Source organism: Porites lutea, chromosome 2, assembly GCF_958299795.1.
Source record: "Porites lutea chromosome 2, jaPorLute2.1, whole genome shotgun sequence".
Lineage (NCBI taxonomy): Eukaryota > Metazoa > Cnidaria > Anthozoa > Scleractinia > Poritidae > Porites > Porites lutea.
In genome coordinates, this window is record NC_133202.1 from 45,237,182 (window position 1) to 45,251,808 (window position 14,627).

A 14,627-nucleotide genomic window follows, 5' to 3' on the forward strand; every position below is an offset into this window, starting at 1 on the left:
TCAGGCCGCTTTTCGCGCGCTCCAGTAGTGTCCGGAAATATTCATTGGAGAGTATAATAAAGTGTGTGGATACGGCTGGTTGACGCGGAAATTTCGAGAGGAAAAATTATCGCTCCCATGTAGAAAGTGATAGCCAAAGAGCCTTTCACTTCTACGAAAAAGACGTAGTAGTTTGTTGTGTCGTAAGAGGAAGAGATTTAGTCAGGTAAGCACTTAAAATTGAGCTTACTTTAAAATCTTAAGTTCTTTCGGTGTTCATTCTTGACATGTCATTTTGAATTCATTGCGAGAGCTGCAGGTAAATGTCTGAGTGGTATTCTAGAACACCGGTGGTGTAGCTTCGTTATTTTAGAGCACGCTATAGTAAGAGCCTGTTTTTCAATAAAAATCTGAGCAATTCTCAGAATGTATGTAAGACCTAGCGTTCGTGTATACGAAAAGAATCGAAGATGACTGCCATCCGACGCGTACCGTCGTATTAAATGGAGTTTCATGGGCTGAAGTACACTGCTGCTGAAGTGCTACCTTAACCACACGAGTATGCACAATTTCTTGTATTGGAACGGCCTGACGGGACCGTATCGTTTTCGACGTTTCGTTCGAACCTCGTTCTGCATTCAACCTTATGCATTGATCAAAACAAATTTCTCGGAGGTTTGAGGGTTATTAAGTTCACGAAATACATGAGCTCTTGCTCAACTTAGTAATTTTTCTTTCGTTTAAAATTTCGTTGATGTTGTGTGTTGTTTTCCTCATAAGAGTTAAGTTTATTTCCTTCTCTCTAATATTGCTCCGAAGTTGTTTTATACTTGTAATATTGATAATTAACATTTCGCTTCAGCGTTTTCTATTTTTGACGAGGAGACGACGCTTTTTAGTCAACATGAAATTCATGCGCGCGAAGGGAGCTCAGTTAGTTCGGTTGAGGGTAAACCGTACCCCTCTAATTTTTAAACAGAGAGGCAGAAAGAATCGCAATTCTGATTACCTCTACTGCTAATCCAATGAGAGTTTTTATCATGCAGATGTGGTCAGGGTTAATTTTTGATGAAGTAAATTGGGGTAAATATTGAAGTTTTCGAATCGTACATTTGCAACGCAATTGTCGACAACATTCTTTGGAAAGTAATCAAAATTTTTCTGGCAGTTTCCTTGTTGAATAAATTGTCATCTATTACGCATAAAACTTTTGCACTGAAGAATTTTCCAACTTTGTTTCGTGAAAGGTTTTTTGTTTGTTCCAGTTTTTCTTTGTTTTCGTTTACAATCCGTGTCATGTTTACATTTTTGTTATTTTTTGTTTGTGATGTTAATTTTTGAATTGTTTGACGTGTCGCTAAGATCACACGGTGTTCATGGCAATTACAGCAGTATGATAGCGTCATTCATTCATTTTTACGTACCCGAGTTGGATAAAAATAGTTTTGCGGTAAAACTATTTAAAAAGAATTCAAAAATCAAAGTCTTCTTGGAAAATTACTTGCTGGTTTGTTATTTTGTATGTTTATGTGTGAATGTTATTACTATAACAATATCCAGAGAAGAAATAAAGAAATTATGATTTTAGAGCTGCATTATTCGGGTTTACCATGAGACTGAATTAAAAAAATATGTAGAAATTAAACCTTATTATGTGGCAAAAACAGTCTTTTGTGCTGCAAATTTTTCTATAAAGTAGAGTTGGCATAAAGCACTTCATTGTGAATATAATGAGAGTATAAATTTTATACTCTCATTATATTCACAAGTCAACAGAGTTTAAGTTTGTTGTTTGTCCAGGTCATACAATTTAAAAATTAACTTTAAGGTTCCTTAATGTAAATTATGCAATACCGGTAATTAGGATACAATTTGCGAGCAACTACACCAAATTGAATATTACCAGAAGCTGTGCAAGTTCATCTGCTGTTATTTTCATCCATAATAATTTGTTTAACAGATGAGTGGAAGGCCGGGAGATTCCAGCCCAACAGACAGTGGCGTGGACACTCGAGATTGGGAAGGTCAGTAATCAAATGGGTTGTTTGAATCAGTGTAAGATTTTGGGAAAGTGCCCACATACCCCTCCCCTAATGCGACATATTTGGCCCTCAGTGAAAATTAAGCGATGATGTTAGATTAAGGGAAGGTGGGTGGGTGGGCAGTCACCGAGAATCTCTTACTAATCTGGTTGTTTCATGTTGTGTTTTTTGTGTGTTTGTCATGGTGTAGACTACTGGTCTGAAGTTCAATGCCACTTGATGAAGATGTCTTCACTGACTACAGTGTAGATCAAGAATGGCAAAAACAAATGTCATGATGTTGATAATTGTGGTAGCAGGCCTGAAAGAAATGTGACGCAAGATAATTTTTAATGGAGCAAAAACTAACATGCCATTTGCCCCACAGTGTCATTTCACCATACTATTATATTTTTTTTTCTTTCATATTTAAATTTTGTAATACCAGAAAGGCTTAAAATAACAAGAGCTCTAATTTACTCAACAAAGTAAAATCCCTGGAGGATCTTGCTAGTAGTAGTACCAGTAAAATTGATGACATTGTCATGCAAACAGTATTGTAAATTAAAATTAACGATAATAAAAAATAAACAATTGCTACATTTATTGCAGAAGCAAATGAAGTAAATTTTCAAAACTTCAAAAGTAATTTTTAAATTCACACATTTTTACCTCTCATTTTAAGTCAGTTGTTTGAACATAGTTATTAGAGGCGACTGGTTATGAAAAGCGGGAAACATCAATGATAAAAACAACAGTGCTGCAGTTTATGTTGGAAGCACCCTGAAAGTGCACAATCCTTTGTTTTCTGTTGGCAAATTGTTACGGAATAAATTAATGCAACGTTTTTATTGGTCAATACAATCAAAATGATAGGAATTCTTTTGAACATTGTGCACTTTCAGGTCCACAAAAACATATAACAAAGGAGTCTGATGGGTTTCATAACCATATCACTCAATTAACTATGGTTTGAACCAACAATGCAATCAATGCAATTTTTGTAAAATATAATATTTTGTTGATAGACCTGACTGTGCTCTTGCTTCCGTTCAGAATCTTCGGCAATACACCATGAAATTTATGTCCATATAAATGTGATTACAAGTGCTATCCTCATCTGGGCAACTCGTAATGTTGATTTATAGAACTAATGATAAATGCAAACATTGCTGTGCTGTTCAGCATGCAAAGAAAGTAGTGTCCGATAGCCCAGGGCTAGTGGATTTTGCTATCGGGCTAGTGAATTCTGTTTTAACTTGCCCAACGGGCAAGTGATGTTTTATGAGGAATTTGAATAATAGAAGAACAAAAAGTTTTTGGGGCTAGTTGAAATGACGTGTGGGCTAGTAAATGCTAGCTTCAGCTTGCCCGAATGGCAAGCTGTAAAAATGATTTTCTTTGCACCCTGCTGTTGAAACCCAATGACTATTGACCATTATTCCTAATGATTATTTACAGCAACCTGAATTATCTGTGAAGTTGTTACCCTAATTAACATACCAATGAATAAGAACTCAAATTTGCTGGTAACAGCTATAAGTTATTTTAATTATTTCCTTGTTTGCATGTCCCTCTTGGGAAAGTTAAGCAAACTTAAGTCTACTAGAGGTGTAAGCACGTGAATTTCATACAGTGCACATGTGCATTCAGTGAACTTTGGTTTTGTTCTTTCCTGACCCTCAGTGACCCTATGTGAAGATCTTTGGATGTTTATGTGTTTTAAGTCTAGTAAAGTCTCAAAATAGCTATAGCTCATTACAAGTGGCTATAAAACTTTGTTTTTTTTAATTTTAATTAAAAGTAATTTGTATAGGATTAAAGTTGTAAGCAGTCGTCTGCAATAACCTATTTTCTCAAAATTTGTTGATTGCATGTGTTTGGTTCAATTTTATCCTTGGTTTATTAACATTTTATAATACTTCAGACTCATTAGCACAGATTACCATATAGTCAAATGACAAAGTAAAATTAAATTGAAACCAGGGACAATTTTGAACCGCAACATATTCACTGACTTTGTATTTTCACTCTTTTTTCCACCAGGGCCAAGAATGGTAAGTAGACAAAGTAACTGATATTTGTTTGGTTTACTAAATTTACTTCTCCTTTATAGACTCATCACTGACCAAACCAATAAGGTTGTTCAGATTCTTCTTCAGTTTAAAAATTAACAATGAAACTAGATTGATTTATGTTTTTCTTTGTCTCAAATTATGAAAATGATTGTGAAAAAAAAAGGCAAAAAGGCATGAATCCTAACTACTCATGGTGAATGTCATGAAAATTTTGTTCACAGTGTGGTATGATTACAAAAACATAATAATTTTCTGCGCCTTTTTATAGACAATGTCTATCAGTCTCTCTGCTGTCTTTAAAATTCTTCTGTTTTTATTATTGATTTTTAGCTCAATGGTACTGGTCCAAAAAAGTCCCCCAGAAACTCACCAAATCTAGGACCTCATAAAGGTAATGAATATGAAGTTATATAAAGGTTAGTATTAGTATGTTGTAGTGCAGGACCATGGTCTTGCATAGCCTGGTGGTCGCCCATAGTGAGTTTCCTTTTGTCTTCTGGCCTTTGAGGCCTGTTTTAATGTCAAACTTTAAATTAGAAAATTAGTTTTAAAAATGCACAACTAATGAACACCTTGAATTCATTTTTCCAGTATAGAATAATATTTGTATTTGTTTTTGTTGTCTCGTAAGATATCAAGGCAATGCCTGTTCCAGCTGCAAGTCAATTTCAAGCTAGGACAAATTTTCTTCTTGAGGTATTTTCACACAATATTGACTAGATAATAAGACTTTAATTAAATTACCTTGTGGTAAATGCATTTAATGGAACGTAACGTCTAAGGGGGGCAGGGTGTGTAAGACTGCGTGACATTAAAGGTCAAAATACGGTAGTTTTGTGATTCATGGTATGATCGAATGAGCTCTCTTTTAGCTGTGAACAAAGGCTTTTCATGGCTAGAAGTATCTCAATTTAGAGCATGTCACCTGTTTACAAATACATGTTAGCATTGCCACACCTGGTTGTTATTCAGTCAGCTTGCAGAAAAGCACTTTCAAAAATTTCGTTACCCGCCTACCCTCTGTTTAGCAGAGCAGTAACAATAACAATTTCAACTGTTTTATGTTTATTATTATTATCATTATTGTTGTTGTAACTATTATTATTATTATTATTATTATTATTATGGTGTGATCCTCTCCAGTTCTTTTTCTTCTTCTTCTTCTTCTTCTTCTAATTATTATTATTATTAAAATTTAGCACAGGGATTTTCTCTAGGGAGAAATATCCAGTCAAGTCTCATCCCGAGACCTCAGACTTCCAGCACCTTTCTGAGGATATGTGCCGATCCGAGGAGTGCCGACTTTTGCATTGTTCTTGTTCGGTTTTTAATTCCTAGTTGCTCCAAGTGGCCTGCCAGCTTCTTTGATACTGAACCCAATGCACCTACAACCACTGGCACCACTTTTGTTTTGTTATTATTATTATTATTATTATTATTATTATTATTATTATTATTATTATTATTATTATTATTATTATTATTATTATTATTATTATTACATCTTTTGTTGTAGAAACAGGAGCTGGGATAGCCCAGACTTAATGCAATTTTGATCTTTTTTTGTTTTGGCTTTTGTTTTGTTTTGTTTTTGTTTTTGCTTTTTTTTTGTTTTCTTTTAATCCAATAATAATAATCCAATCTCAAGCAGCATTTGTAAATTGCACCATTGCACATTCAAAAACACAAATAAAGTTTCCATTATTATTATTTTGTACTGTGCTCTTTATAGGTATATCCATTAATTTTCACGTGCTTAAAGGGGCTATGTCACAAGGATATTGCGTCCTGTTTAGGTGAATTCTGTGCGAAAGTCATTACCTAGTGTCTTTTCCCATATACAAAATGCTCTTGTAATAGAGTATGAAGGAAGTATCAAACAAAAATCAAGCAAATAGCGATATATAAGAAATGGTTAAAATCCAGACAAAATATTGTTCTGGAATAAAGAAAAAAGTAAGCTCTGTGGTTATCTCATTTTCAGGGGTGGTCATATTGATATGTAGAAAGCAAAAGGTCTTGGAAAGTTTTTGTTCAATTTCAAAATCATCGAACCATTTGTAATGAATTTTGAAGTCTCAATTGTTTGCAAAATTTCTTTTCATTGCTTCTCAGTCTTTTTACCTTTCGCAGCAGTCTCAAATTCTTAGCAATGTCCTGGTAACTCAGCAAGTCTTGGATTTGACCATTTCATACCCGTTTTTTTTTTCTCTGCAGCACTTATCTTCATTCACATTAAAAACTGCTCAAGAGGCACAAGTCCCTCCCCGGGAAAGACTGAAGCAGACTAAGGTATGATATTCTGCCCTTTACAACCATGTATTCTCATGACATTAGGGAAGTAAGCCTTGTGTGATCAATCAGTAATTATCAGTGTCATTCACTTAGGATTTGTATTATCAATGCCAATTAAAATCTATTATTGTGAGAAATTGGTAGCCATTCAATTAAGAGAAGTTGACATGATCATAACAACATTTTTTTTTTTTTTATTATTATTTTTTTATTCAAGACATTTATTACTATAATTACAAAGAACTACTTAAAAAAGAAGATAATTACAAAGTTCTAAACAACCGCAATAACAGACATACTTACAATTATCTACATTTCACAATTATATACATTACAGCCACAAAACAGCCGCGCAATTGCCGAATGAGGCTTATTTTACAAAGAATTAATTAATACTTAATTATGTCTACAGATAAAAGAGAGATTAACACTTAATATTTACAGTACGCTCTGAAATAAAAAACAAAAACATAACCACACATACAAAAAAAAATATATACAAAAATACAAAAATACAAAAAAAAAGTGTCTAATAAAAGATTATGATCATAACAACATGATCAAGATTTTTATTCCTGGTTTTTGTTGGTGTTTATCAACAATTATTGATATCTATTGGTCGCTTTGCCATTGGATTCTTTATTACAGCCCTCACAACCACTCATTAATGGATCTAGAGGACTAGTATATTAACGTGTTACTAACATACTACAGTCATGTATCAGTTATATAATTAGTTTTGATTTAAGCAACTAACCCTTTATGCCTTAAATTATGTGTAAAAGTCTATGTTGAGGGGCAGGGGCAAGCTTATTTTCATGAAGCCGTGATTGACCATTTTTGGTGTCTGTGAATCCTGATGTATTGGAAAACTGTTCTGTGAATCGTGATTGAAATGTACTCCTTAAAACGTGAACTGCCAAAATAATCCCCTGTACTGTACACGTAGATTGAAGATGAATTGAAGAAATTAAATCATTAATTTGGCCAAACAATCTTAACTAGCATCTGGTGGCTTGAATTGACTTCTCTTTTGAGTCTTTTAATGTAATTTCACACCTCAGTGTGCTCAGACCCACCTACAGCCATCTTCCCTAGGGAATTTATAGCCGCACAGAGATCACCCAAACACGTGGCTGAGATCAAATACACCATCTGTACTGTGACTCATGAAACACAAAATTCTTGTCCGTGAACTCGTGACAAGACCCCCCTCCCTCTTGCCCCCCCTCCCCCTCCCCCCTTCTCTGCATTTATCCCTGAACTTTTACATTCCTGGCAAATGCTGTGAACATTGAAATGTTACTCTTATTGCAACAGGAATTATTAGCCAAAGGAAACCAATGGACAAAAGAGATGGAAATGAGGTTGACAGACACTGACGTGGTGCTTTTAGATGGAGAAACACAGGTGAAGATTTTGCTTCAATATTAATTGTTTTGTACTTAACCTTGGCTTTCAACAACAAGAGACAAATGTTGAATCTTGAGAGGCGAGAGTCTCCTCTCTAGGGACAGAAGTTTTGTCTTATAGATGAGACTCTGTAAGTGCTTGTATAGTGGGCCTTAACTATGTACAACTTACAATGTACAACTATTCAGTTGGATAAGTGTCGGTCTGCTGAAAAGGGAGGCTGTTGGTTAAAAACCCTGGCCTGACCTACACTCACTCACTTATGGGAGAAATTGCTGCCTTTGTAATGACATCTGCAAACAGTTTCTTCTCAGATAAGATAACAAACCGTTGGCTCCATCTTCACATACAAGCAATACATTCTGTGAGATGGTAGAGAACCCACACATTGTTGGTAAAAAGTAGGGGATGTACGTAGCAACTGCTGTGGTGGTCTACCTAAAATTCACACTCACTGTATAGGGGGCATGATAACTCGTTCTTTCACTAATATTGTAAACTGCACCATAAGCAGTCTACCAGTCTTGTAACTTGTACCTGAAAAGCCTTGAGTAGAGTGTATATAGAGGATATTACACGGTGGCGCGAAGATATGAATTTTATTTTTGAGTGGCAAAACAATATTTCACGAACGAGCGCAGCAAGTGAGTAAAATATTGTTTTTGCCTCGAGAAAATAAAATTCATATCTTCAAGCAGCCGTGTAATGTTCTTTTTATTATATAGACAAAAAGACATCTATAAAATAATAGAGGGAAATGACCGAAATTACGTCATCGATAAACTCATGTGTGAGGTTATGGAAAATAAACCACTTGGGTCCCAGATGTAGTTTTTATGAATTTTACGAGTGGTATATTTTCCAGTAAAACACTCATGTCTGTTAATGAAATATTTACAATTTACAGTTAAGCTTGTTGTATATGTAACAGCACCACCATGCTGTAAGATCCTATATTTAGCTTTGATTAAACCTGAAAATTTAGACCCATGTGAAACTAATTTGGAATCAGCAACAATTCCTTGCAATACTGAGGTAAATTATTATTTCTTTGGTCTTTGTTTTAACATGATCTTTTTTTTTGTTATAGGATGTTGTTGAAGTGTTCTCCTTGAGTACAATTGGCCATGTTCATCATTTTAGTGATGACCCTGACTTGAATAGTGTGCTTGTATTCAATACAATGCAGACAGAAAATAGATTTGGGGCTATGCACTTGTTTCAGTCAGACCGAGTTCCGGTATGTACTTTCAGACTGTTCAAGTTCGTTGTATTATATGTTATTGCAGTGATTTCAGTGCTTGACAATAATGTTATCACAAGACCTATCTCATGCCAAAATTATTGGAGACAGCCCTAAATATACCAGTGATAGAAAAAGCATAAAATGAGAAGTGGGTTTTCCAACTTATAGGCTTTAAACCCTGAAAGTCAACAGTGGAATTTCATCGTAATTTGAATAATGGAGAAAGACAACTGGACGAAGTTGGTGGACTGCATACCAACTTGCAGTGCTGCAATTCTTCCCATGCAAAACCTTAAAATTTTGCAGACACTTTAGCACCCATAAATTCTTAGTCTCGTGTGTCAATCATCTCAAAATTGGCTTCTTAGGTAATACCATTTCTGGTATTAAATTATTAAGTTGTATCTCATAATTCTTGCTTCAAGCAGGTCACATGACTGCAAGTTTTGAAGGGCTTATTAGCTTGTGAATTAGCAGCTGTTAGGGATATTAAAGAAATGGCTGTCTTGACAGCCACTTTGTAATAAACCTTGGGAGGCAACCTCTCCTTACAGACAACTTTTCAACACAGACACATTGCAGAAAGTTCCTTTGCTCCTTAGATCACAGGGCCTGTTTTATTTTCACCAACCAAGACTGTTTAGTTTAGGTGTCAGTAAAGTAACTACTAAAAGCTCCCTATTGCAATAATTGTCTACAGGCAGCAGTGGTGGCCACAGAAATAATGAAAGCTTCCAGCAGCAGATCGGTATGTTATCATCAGATAAAACAGATCCTATTCCCCTGTTACCATCATCATGGTTTTCCTCTAACAGTGCATGTGGAACACTCAGCTTACTAAATTTTTTTTAGCCCTGCCTGCAAGTCAAAAGTGCCCAATGAAAATTGTAGACTTGTGTTAAATCTTACTGAATACATCTTTTTCCCCTCCTTATTAATATATTATATTTTTACAGGCTATGCCGCACAAATTTGCTGCAAAGGGTGGTGTTATACTGCCCCCACCCCCTACTCACCCAGCACCCCCTCCTCCCAAGGTACAGTTTGGAGATTTTTTTCTAATCTTGTTGTTGTTATTGCTTGAATGTAGCAGTCTGTCACTCATCTAAGCACTAATTAAACTTTACTCAGCAACCATTAAAAAAACACTATAACCAGCATAATTTTATTATGTTTGCATGTGGGTTCCCGCCAACATCTGTTAGTCCTGTCAGACAGCTAAAAAGGGCAGAAGTAATATTTGAAATGATGAACTAAATGCTTGCAGGGCTGGCCTGAAGTCAATGTTTTACTTGTTTTGGAAAGTGAAAGATAAATAACAGGAAGGAAGTAGAGTGGAAAAAAAAAAAAAGAAAGAAAATTAACTAGATGTTACATGCAGTCAGTTTTGCTGACAATTTACCACAATCAGATTCTTTGAGACAATGCAGGATTGCACATGTCATAGCCTCCTGGCCTTATTTCTACTTTGTTTTGATTTTTTTTAGGAAGTTGATCAAGAAAGGATGGATCTCTATGAGAAGTCACTGGTGGCACAAACCATTGCAGCATTTTCTGCAGCTTCAGAAAACATCACTGCAAAAACTGCAAAGCCACAAGTAGCATCAAAATACCAAGCATCAGAATCAACATCTGACATTCCTGATGAATCATTATCTGCTGAAATCTTAGAGGGACGCACAAACAGAGATGTGGTAGGATGTTGAACCTAAAATTGTGCTTGTTTGTGAAAATTAAGTCACTTTTACTTGGAAGCTCCAGTGACCAGCAAAAATCATTGTCTAATCATCACAGAAGTACCAGCCACTTACTGCAAAGAATTTTCCATTTATGATGATAAAATAATCAGTATTAATGTTTTGCAATGCTTTGTTGTATGAAAACAAACACATGGTATACAATAAAGCAAATGTGATTAAATTAAGGTGCCATCTACTATCCTGATGGCTAAAACACTCAAAATGGGGAAGGTCCAAGACTTGTCCAATTGAAATGGGGGACGTTTCCATACCCATCCCCACACGTGAGTGCCTTTTAGGAAATATCAGGATTCATCAACAATGTATTGAACTTACCAGGGTGCAAAGAAAGTCAGTTTTACAGCTTACCATTCAAGCAAGCTGCAGCCAACATTTACTACCCCGGAGTCATTTTAATAAGCCAGGAAAAAAGTTTTGAGCAGCAGGATTAATTCCAGTTCTTCTGTAATGTGAATTTCCTTAAAAAAAATCGTTTGCCCGTCTGGCAAGTTAAGAACAAAATTCACTAGCCCGATAGCAAAATCCACTAGTCCCAGGCTTTTGGACATGACTTTCTTTGCACACTGCATACTTATAATAGTAATAATCATCTTAACAGATATTATTTTGTCAGTATTAACTAGCAAGAACTCGATGCATATTTCAAGTGCCAAATTCAAAGAATGAGACTAAAAAAATATGCTGAAGCTTTTGTCTGTTGAAGTGATATGCTGTGCAAATATTGGATTTTTCATTTTTCATTGCAGCAAATTTTAAACCACTGTATTGATGATATCGAGAATTTAGTCTTGCGAACAAAAAAGTCAGCTGAAGCATGGAAGAAGTTGAACAAGAAGAAAGGAAAGGCTAAGCGTAAGTTCTCAAATTATCTTTGTTGAAACCCAGTTACTGCCATAATGTTAGGGTGCAAAGAAAGTCATTTTAAAAGCTTGCAATTCGGACAAGCTGAAGCTAGTGTATACTAGCCCAGACGTCATTTCAACTAGCCCCCAAAACATTTTGATGAGCAGAATTAATTTCACAGTTCCACTGTAATTTGAATTCCTCAAAAGACCACACTTGCCTGTCGGGCAAGTTAAGAACAAAATTCACTAGCTTGATAACAAAATCCGCTAGCCCTGGGCTATTGGACACTACTTTCCTTGCACGCTACATGAGGTTGTACTAAATCAATCAATTTTGTCGTGTTAGATCAGTTGGCTGAGCACCAGTCAGCCAATTTGCTCTTCACAATATAAAAATGATTTAAAAAAATTATTTTTCACCCTGAATTGGGCTGATTTGTTAAGACAACATATAGCAAACACAAGAAACGATCTGACTTGGAAAAGTCTCAGATTTACACAAAACAAATCAGCCCAATTTTAGGTTGCCTCCCATGCAGATGTCTTGCCCTGGGAGAACATCTGCATGGGGGGCTAAATTTTAGGCCCATTCACATCCTTGCATTTGCCTTTGAGTAGAAGGAGTGGCTCGATAAATCATAGCCTGTGCATTGACACTTACGCCGCACAGACAGATTATACTACTGCAAACTGGCCTTAAGCATGAGATTGTGGACTAAACCTCTGCCCAGACCAACAATCAGAGACTGTAAAAAGCTGATAAGATTACGCTGGCTGCAGTATTCTTTGTCTCAGTTCACATGGGGTGGCTACCATTAGTCTTTGACCTTGACTCCTAAAATTGGTGACCACTAGCTTTTTATGAAGTTTTAGCCAATTAGAAACGGAGAAATATTTTTAACGAATAATAATGTTCTGTTTTTTTCCTCACCTTGCAGGAGACAGTATGTTGTCACATGAAGCTCGACCCCCTCCAGAGGCGGACTTCTATGATGCATTTCAGAAATTAAAACATGCTTTTAACTTGCTGGTAAGATTTTCATTTCCTGTTTGCTACTTCAACTGTTTTGCAGTCTATGTTTGGCATAAAGGGTATGTAGAGAAAAGCATTTGCAAGTGACCTGTCACCAACTCCAACTCATCCTTGTGTAGTTCAGAGCTGGGATTTTCAATGTGCTATGCATTTCTCGGCCAAGTTGATAGCAAATTAATGAAAATCCTTTGAAGTGCAGTGTAACCCTTTAAGCCCCAATATCTACATACAAATTCTCCAAACTGATCTCCATACATTTCCTTTAAGAATCAGTTGAGAGAATTTGATGGCAGATCAAAGCATTTTCTCTTTAGTGATCATTACATAAATTCTCATAACATAATCTCTTGACAAGGTATGAATATTGTTGGAAGAAAATTGATGTTGGTCACCATTGGGACTTAAAGGGGTAAAGGACTTGCTAGTCTTAACATTTTCTACATTGTATATTCATCGTGACATCATTGTTTACATTTTTGCTCATTAGCATACAGGTTAACCCATGGCAGATTTGGCCGTATGTACTAATTAGGTTAAAAACTTAAAGGAGCTGGTTAATTTATGCAGTTTGTGCAAGTTTCAGCTCTTTGCAATCAGTAGCAAAGAGAATAGCAGCAATTAAAAAGTGCAAAATTACTGGGTAGCAAAACATTAATGAGCTCATACATTCTTTGTAAATTTTGGGTTTTTCAAAGAGAATTTCTCCAAAACTATTTCATATATCAGGGCTCAAATTTTCAGAGATAACTGAAATTGTTATGCTCTTTCAATATTTATTAGCTTCATCAGATATTAAGAAACCTATGCTAATGAGGCAAAAAATGTAAACAAGGATTACGTGATTACTGACAAAGAACTCATTACCCATAACCTCCTTTGCTTTTCTGTCAATCAATCTGTCAATTCTGTCAATCACGTCATAGCCTGTATGGCAGGAACTGAGAGGGGAGGAGAAAGGAGAGAAATGGGAGAGGGGATTGAGGAGAGAAGAAAAGAGGTCTCTTCCTTTCCCTTGCACACTTTTCTCCTCCTACCCTCCTCTCTTTTGCACCTGTCATGCAGGCTATTAACTCTTATTAAGTTAATCAATAAAAATCCTTGGCTCTGTTCAAGGTAACACCAACACCAACAGCCATGATACATGTATAAGCTGCAGTTACATGACCTAACAAAAGTTACTTTTTGTACCCACAGGGTAAATTGAGGAATCATATCCACAATCCTAATGCCGCTGAATTAGTTCATTATTTATTTGTTCCTCTATCCTTGTTGGTTCGCTGCACTGGAGGGTAAGGCCTATGTCGCAACATTCATAAATCACTTTATCCAGCATACATGTCATTTTGCAGTGCCTTAGACTATTTGTTTAAAATTTCAAATTTTTCACTTTCTCAGATAATGAAAAGGCACAGGATTACATAACTATGACCGTTAATAATTCATATTTTTGCAATGCTTAATTGAGCTTGTGCGGTATTCAAACAAAAAGAAGTCTGGAGCGCAGGTGAAAAGAACTGATAGAGAGCATGTGACTGGTAGGCTTGCGTATAAATCCAGGCTTTTGGTACTTCATGCCTAGTTAGCAAAAACAACAACAACTGCAGTCTAGCAATAACTTAATGCAAATTCCATGACTTATGAATTAGTCCAAATTAAACTATAACCTACTCTCGCATCTCTTTTTCCACCAAGTGGAGAGTTTGCTCACAGATAATACTAACAACTGTTTGCAGAACTGAAATTAACATGATTGGTGGTCTTTTGGGACTATGTATAAGTGTGAACTCCTTGTGTGGTTTTATTTCAGTCCCGAAAAGGCCAGTGCTGTTCTTGCACCTCTATTGACACCTCAAGCAATAGAATTGCTAGAGAACTGTTTGTCGTCAAAGGAATCGGAGGTCTGGAAAGTTCTTGGACCAAACTGGATCTACCCAAAGTATGTAAATGTTAGGTTTCC

General features: G+C 35.8%; 1 protein-coding gene across 3 annotated transcripts in view; it reads left to right on the forward strand.

Annotated features, from left to right (window-relative positions):
* Positions 1-14: 14 nt before the first annotated feature.
* Positions 15-14,627, forward strand: part of LOC140928777 (epidermal growth factor receptor kinase substrate 8-like) — a 32,312-nt gene continuing 17,699 nt past the window's right edge. Inside the window, exons 1-14 of one of the 3 annotated variants that reach the window (XM_073378561.1) lie at positions 15-205; positions 1,940-2,003; positions 4,409-4,469; positions 4,710-4,774; positions 6,296-6,370; positions 7,694-7,783; positions 8,877-9,026; positions 9,733-9,780; positions 9,989-10,069; positions 10,520-10,726; positions 11,539-11,644; positions 12,576-12,667; positions 13,865-13,959; positions 14,478-14,606. In XM_073378561.1, the coding sequence (XP_073234662.1) occupies positions 4,721-4,774; positions 6,296-6,370; positions 7,694-7,783; positions 8,877-9,026; positions 9,733-9,780; positions 9,989-10,069; positions 10,520-10,726; positions 11,539-11,644; positions 12,576-12,667; positions 13,865-13,959; positions 14,478-14,606 (1,127 nt within the window). In that variant the 5' untranslated portion in view covers positions 15-205; positions 1,940-2,003; positions 4,409-4,469; positions 4,710-4,720. Of the gene's footprint in view, positions 206-1,939; positions 2,004-4,050; positions 4,058-4,408; positions 4,470-4,709; positions 4,775-6,295; positions 6,371-7,693; positions 7,784-8,876; positions 9,027-9,732; positions 9,781-9,988; positions 10,070-10,519; positions 10,727-11,538; positions 11,645-12,575; positions 12,668-13,864; positions 13,960-14,477; positions 14,607-14,627 lie in introns of those variants that run through there. The other 2 variants (XM_073378559.1, XM_073378560.1) reach the window with 2 other exon arrangements.